Source organism: Cladophialophora immunda (genome assembly GCF_000835495.1).
Source record: "Cladophialophora immunda strain CBS 83496 unplaced genomic scaffold supercont1.42, whole genome shotgun sequence".
NCBI lineage: Eukaryota > Fungi > Ascomycota > Eurotiomycetes > Chaetothyriales > Herpotrichiellaceae > Cladophialophora > Cladophialophora immunda.
Genome location: NW_015622582.1, coordinates 2,357 through 8,902, shown reverse-complemented (window position 1 = coordinate 8,902; position 6,546 = coordinate 2,357). Strand labels below are relative to the sequence as shown.

The following is a 6,546-nucleotide window of genomic DNA, read 5'->3' as shown; positions in this document are numbered from 1 at the left end:
AAAAAAAAGCGCAGAATATACAGTTCGATGACCCGGTATGTCTCACCGCATCGTTTATGCGTGAAGAACACTGGGGAAGGCTTGGCAGGCCGTGGCATCAACAACCTCAAAATTGAATGAAATTGCGCTACGAAAGACCATCTACAGTAAATGGTTGAGGTGCTGTGTGCGAATCAAATATCTCAAATGGTAGTGATCGTGCCAAGAGATCCGATCCCGAAATGGCTCTAGTGCGAAGAGATCAGGGGTTGGACCGTCACCGCATAATAATCTAATACTTTTCTTTTTGGGAATTTCAATGAATCCATTTTCATTTTCAACCTATCCATAATGTTGTCTTTATCCGGCATCAGCGCGTTAGATGGGATGTTTTGGTCACACTGAGCTTTTTGCGCGGTTCACGTTCTTTTTTTGGGCGTCTTTTTCTCAGACTTTACTTCTCTCATTTCATTCGACACCCGTTAGACTCGCTACTTTTACATCAACGAAAACACGAGTATGCACTAGTTCGTGGCTTGAGATATCTCTACGAAAACTCACCTTGCTTATATCTTTTCCTATATAAACGAAAATGGTCAGTACACGGGTTGGCTCGTTTGCGTCAATCACCAAGGTCACTGAAAAGGACTCGCGTTGACCGAGTGCGAGTAGCCACCGTCGAAAACCGGAAAGAAGACTGTCGCCGTATTTGTGTACACCTGTTGTAGGTGTGGACAGACGCCGATCAGCATCCAGAAACAGCACTGTCCTCACTGTCGCCATACTCGCTGCAGCAACTGCAAATGTGAAAAAGTTGTATAGAGATAGACTACGACCTCGAAGGAGGGATTTTGTCTTTTGCACGGCTCCTTTCCTTCGCCTTACGTCAGCCTCCCGGCCGGTGGCACTCGCTCAACGTCATTTCCTACAATTGTCCCCGGGACGAGAAAGAGCAGGCACGGGACAAGGCAATGCGGTGGTGCGAGGTTGCTTGAAGGAACCACAAGCAAGAAAGGGAATAGGCGACATCTCCTCAAGGTCCGCCACAGCAAATCACCATGTGGTAGGTTCGGGTCAAAACATAAAATTGACATTTGACGTGGGAGGCCTTAGGTGGGCATTCCCATGTCGAAAAATGTCCTGCGCCGAAATGGAATCTAGAATTTTTGATTGAACGGCGTTAAGTTGTCATCATGGGGATCCATCGAAGTTTTAATGTCTGGAATGCATCGCACACCTTTCTCACATTCCCTTGCACTGCCAAAGTCAAATATTATTCGCGGGATAGTTCTTTGATAGCCTAGCAGTGCCCGACGCAGTTCCAGCACTAACGGCTGATCTCTGCCTCCAATGGGCCCCGTCGCCCGACCTTGGAAGTTGGAACTGATCCAACCGAAGAACTTAAAGGACATCATACGAGGCGCCGCAAGCATGTGGCTGCACTTACACAGGAGAGTCCTCTGCTGTGTATCTACGCCGTCGGGGTTCGCAGCTCCTTTTTGTCGACCTCTGGCTTCTCAACAGACATACCGGAGGATGGGTTGGGCGCATATTCCAGCAATATCACTGGTCACTCACCAGGCGGCTACAGCCACGGCAAATATTCTCGATAGCAAGGGCGATTCAATACGTAGCCGTATAAAATCCGATATTTTTTGGTATACAATTTGTGAGCAAAATAGTGGGCTTGGGTACGAATTGATATATTTATGGCCCTATCAAGAGTGTCAAGCCCTTGGCTAGTCAGACTATAGTCCTGGCAACACTGATATAATCTTTGCACTCCAATCAAAGATATAAATCTACGAACGACACTCCTGTCAAGGCGACTAGTTATTTCTAAGTCAACAACTGTCCCAACAGAACCTCAAATATACGGTAAGACCCAACAGCATGGCAGCCTTAACAGAGGGACTGCAAATTGCCATCCCTCTCGTGGAGAAGAGTTACATTCACCTCAATCTGGAAGAATCACACGCGTCTCGCTATGTCGCAGGACACGGTGAGGGCAAGAGCATACGAGCTACGCAGGAGAAGGGAAGCACCGAGGGATTCATGGATTATCAATGTGAGATTTCCGATAAGTTCGGAAAGTGGGTTGGCAAACATGATGTTTCGGTACACCCAGACCTTCTGGCGTACTTCTCGGCGATGTATAGGAAAGACAGAAGCAGGAATGTTATCTCCTGCGAGGTTGACATCACGGATGAGCATGTACTGGTATACATGAGCCCGGGCTGGCGGGATGAAATGCGCCGTGAATACAACATCGACTGATATCTGAGCGGAGGTCACAACGACTGCTGGAGCTAAATTGCGAGCAAATCATTGACAAATCGAATCAATTCATCTCTACTTAAATACTCAATAGATGAGAAGTGTTTTCGGTTATCGTCCTCCAGCCGTTCCTCCTAGAATTGGCAGGAGTCTGGTTGCGTTGTGTCATCTTCTGTCCGGAAGTTGGTTATGAGAGCTTCGATCAATGTTCGACGTCTTTAAGAGGCAAAGATCGACAGACGAGAGCAATTCAAGGGCATAAGGAATTTATTAGATTCAGCCACAAGTTGTGGCTGAGTGGCTATGCGCCTGCCATGCGTAAGATGTTGCATGAGCTTGTACTTGTAAATTAGCGTGCCAAATACCTTGGCACGGTATTGGCATTTCACCAAAGTACCCTCCGGCACCCTTTTATCCTTGGAGAAGGCTTCACCGGCCTCAATTTCATTCGCTCACAGTATGCTCAGACAGAAACTCTGGTTATCTCATTCGATCATGACGTGGGGATGTGGGTTATACTACTGACGGTACGTGACAGAAAAATCAAAATGCTGTCTAGACTTCATATAGTTTTGCCCACAATAGATGAGCCAGATTTATGGGTCCAATAATTTTCGAGTGCAACTGAAAGGTGAAGATATCTGGTCTGCACAGCCAATGGAATAGGCTGAAACTGAAACGGAAGGTGAAGCCACAGTTGCAAATGTGTGTATGAAACCGTGGATTTAAAACAAAGTATGCCGGGTACTGTAGTGGTTTGACAGAACCAAGCGTAACACCAGGCCAAATATACAGAGGTGGGTCCCGTGGCCCGAAGTGAAAACAAAGTGGCAATGTGTCTACAACATCGATCACTACGGGAGTGACTATACTCTACTTATCCCCTGCGTGGTCAGGAATGCTGGGTATTGTCTTGGCATTACGGCTTCGACCAATTAGGAGGAGGGATTCAAAGAGCTGACCAATCAGGGAGTTCTAAAGAGACCTTCTCCTGCGTCTTCTTCATCACTACTTTTCAGCATTATCTCTTCCTCTAACACCCTATAATTTCTCTATAGTGTAGCCCAGACTCTAAATTATGTATGTATCAACTTGAATTATCTTTGAGGGCTGAACTGCGGGCAAAAAAGGAGGCCAAGGCTTTACTCAGCATTCGTGACCACGCAGGGGATAGAAGCCTAGTCATCTTTCGAGTCGAGCCAGATTATTATGGGTAGGAAACAGATCTACTATTACACCAATAAAGCTCTTTCATTAGTTGGGGCTTATCCGGGGCTAATCATCATAAGTCATGACACACCCCGAAGATGACGCGAATGGCGGCCCCAAAAAGCTGATGAGCAAGAACCAGTTGGCCCAGTCAAGCACCCACCATTTACAGGGATGCTTAACGACTTTTGTTCGAACACTCCATTTTGCTGGCGAATGAACTTTGGAAGAACGGAAAGTCAATTCCCATTTAGGGCGTACCATTTACGGAGACCGCCTCTTCGCCACACGAGGCTAACGGCCGCTGTGGGCTTCACGAAAGTTTTCGTAGCTCCCCATCTCTCCACATCCGCTCAGTTACCTTATGTGAAATCGCAGTGGCTTCCTGACTACGGTGATATCAAACCTCGGAACCACAGGCAGAGCCTAGCGTTCCGCAGAGCGACTTTTTGAGAGACCAAACCTACCCTAGACTCAATACCCGAAAGATGGTTAAGATAGGAACTGGATCAGCTTGCCAGTCTTACGAGTGAGACGACGAGGTCTATGGGGCCAAGCCCGAGACCTGGCTGGGGAATTGGCGAATTGAGTTTGTTAATCTATATTATGGTTTGATGCTTATTCCTCGCGAGGCTCATGGGTCTACGGCCTGTCCAACACCTCACCGAACAAATATTTTTGAACGTCCCGAGGGCGAGGAAGCGGTACATAGAGACTGGTTTCAATTCACGCATACGATTTATTCCGCCAACAGCTTGTTATTACCGCGAGGGATTAGAGCTAAAGTCGTAGATTCTGACACAAGGCACTCGCTGGAGACTTAGACCCGAGCCCGCCAGCTCTTGAGGAAATGTGGAGGACTTGAAAAGGAGGCCGCCTTTCGATTAAATTCTGCAGCCAACGCCTGTCGGGTCACAACATCGGCCCCTCCTACCAACCGCCGACATATCACCTTCGACGAACGCAATAAGTGTTCTAAGCAACGCACAGCCAAGATAGAGCGGCTGAAAGACGAGTGCCGTCTTGTCAGCTTTATTCAATTACTCGACGATGCCGTACACCGAAACAGAGCAATTTTAGTGTGCAGCATCATCCGCATCCTCGATCTCGCGACAGATCTCTATGGCTGTCTGGGCGGCCACACTTTGCTGACAGGCGGCATCTGTCTCTACGTTAGCTAGAACATCCTCGAGGTCGCTTTCGTGGTCGTTGAGGAAAACTTGTCAGGCTGCGATCGTAAAGGAATAAGTCCATGAGACTGTCTACCGGCACCTGCCACCAGGTGCACTATCTCAACCTCGCACACTTGGCTATATGCATAGCAGAACGTTCTTAGACCTCCGTTTATTGAACCTCGCTGCAGTTTTGATTCCCACGTCTTCTGGTCGCACGTACCGTAAAGAACAGCGGATCCTATCGAGTCTAACCTATTTGAGCACAATTGAAGTGGCGGACCAGACATAGGCGATCCCGGCATGGAAGGTACAGAGGTTCGCGGACCTATCGACTTGAGGTTCTAGACTTCGACCTTTATCGAGAATCCATGGTAGGGTGTGAGAGCGGTTGCGCCCGGGGCCATCCTATGTTTGGAATCGTAGGAGACTCATATTATCGGCGGTTAAGCCGCTCCAGTTCCCATCTCTTGTATGGTACCAGTATGGGTTCTGCCGATCAGCGGCGTTTAGTTGTCCTTGGATATATGATGTTGCTATTACTGGGCATTGTATATGGCCCGTGGACGTGGGATAATGGGCCTGGAAATATTGGTGTGGGCCTTGCTGCTGAGCCATCGGGGGTATGTAGTATGGCTGGGGATAAGCGTCGGTGTTCACGGGGTATGCGTGCGAGTTATGAGCTCCATCAGCCTCGTTGACGTCCTCGGCGGGTTCCCGAAAACTTTGCCCCGAGGTGAGCTCAGACCGTGGACGGATGTATTGTAGGTTGTCCATTTGAGAAGGTTTTGGCAGCAGATTGCCAAGGGCGTCGTTCACATGGTAGTAAGAGACGAGGTGATACTTGACGCCTTGGACCATGACGCTCATTGTCTTCTTAACCAATCCGTCTTTCTTAAAGTCGTATGAATCGATCAGTGATCCTATCAACTTCTCCGTCACCTCGATGGGGGGATGACGTCGAGACGGTCCCTCCGAGGGTGAGCCACACTCAGGTCGGCCATATGGCTCCCCGGGCCGGCTCTGGTGCCGCTGTTGGCCTTTCTTGGCTCTCTTCTTCTCTCCCGGTGGAAAAGGTTTATCGACTTCTCGATAGATAAGGAAGTTTCCCAGAATTCTACTGGGGCTCCAAGTAATCCCGTCCGTCCACCTCTTGATCGCGGATGCATTCTCGTCGTAGATAAAGACGTGGCCGCTTCTGATCAGATCGCTTCTTTCTCGATCGAGTGGTCGCCTAGGGACATGTGAGAGGTGCCCTTGCAGGCAGGCCTCGAAGAGAATGAGGGCATCTTGGGTGGTGGCGACATGGCCTTTGAAGGTTGGCTGTAGCGTTGCTCCGCCGGAAGCCATAGCAGAATGTTTCGAGCTGTAATGCTGTAGGTTAGTGTTTTCGAGACCGCAATTTTGGTGACTATTGGCGGGGAAGGGGTGGTCAGGAAGGCTGAAAATGTTGTGGAAAGGTAAAATCGTGCACGACAAAGTATAAGGCGTCTCCGTCTTGATTGTTATAGCCTCCTAAGGTCCAATTAGCTCGTTAAGAGTCTAACTTACGTATCGGCCGTGGAGTGCGAGATAGCGAACAATAGAGGAGACTCACCTACCTAAAGAGAATGTTTGGCCACAAAGTTCATATAACTACAACCAAAAGTTTGAATGGCGTCAAGAAGAGATAAGAAAGTGCGTTCTATCGCCAACTTGGTCAGCGTGATCATCGAAAAGCACTATATCCCCGTGATAGAGGGCAAAAAGGCCAATGTCGGAGAGATTGAGGGCTCTCGCCGAAGTAGACTATCGGTCTAACCAATTTCGCAACTTAGATTGAGGCTGATCGCCTGAGCCACCTCGCGTGTCTAATATAGGCTTTTCAGAGAGGCCGAGGTCGGCACGAGCCCGGCCGTGTTGGAAAGAC

The 6,546-nt window shown here is 48.7% G+C and overlaps 2 protein-coding genes across 2 annotated transcripts; one reads left to right on the top strand and one right to left on the bottom strand.

The window, feature by feature from the left end:
- Nucleotides 1-1,872: 1,872 nt before the first annotated feature.
- On the top strand, nucleotides 1,873-2,256 carry PV07_12657 (uncharacterized protein; the record flags this gene model as incomplete). Its single annotated transcript, XM_016400204.1, has 1 exon — nucleotides 1,873-2,256. One exon carries the CDS (start codon nucleotides 1,873-1,875, stop codon nucleotides 2,254-2,256), a length of 384 nt encoding a protein of 127 aa, XP_016242151.1.
- A 2,540-nt stretch (nucleotides 2,257-4,796) lies between these two features.
- PV07_12656 (uncharacterized protein) lies at nucleotides 4,797-6,089 on the bottom strand. Its single transcript, XM_016400203.1, has one exon. It carries the CDS (start codon nucleotides 5,985-5,987, stop codon nucleotides 5,046-5,048), a length of 942 nt encoding a protein of 313 aa, XP_016242150.1. The 5' UTR covers nucleotides 5,988-6,089; the 3' UTR covers nucleotides 4,797-5,045.
- Between the last annotated feature and the right edge of the window lie 457 nt (nucleotides 6,090-6,546).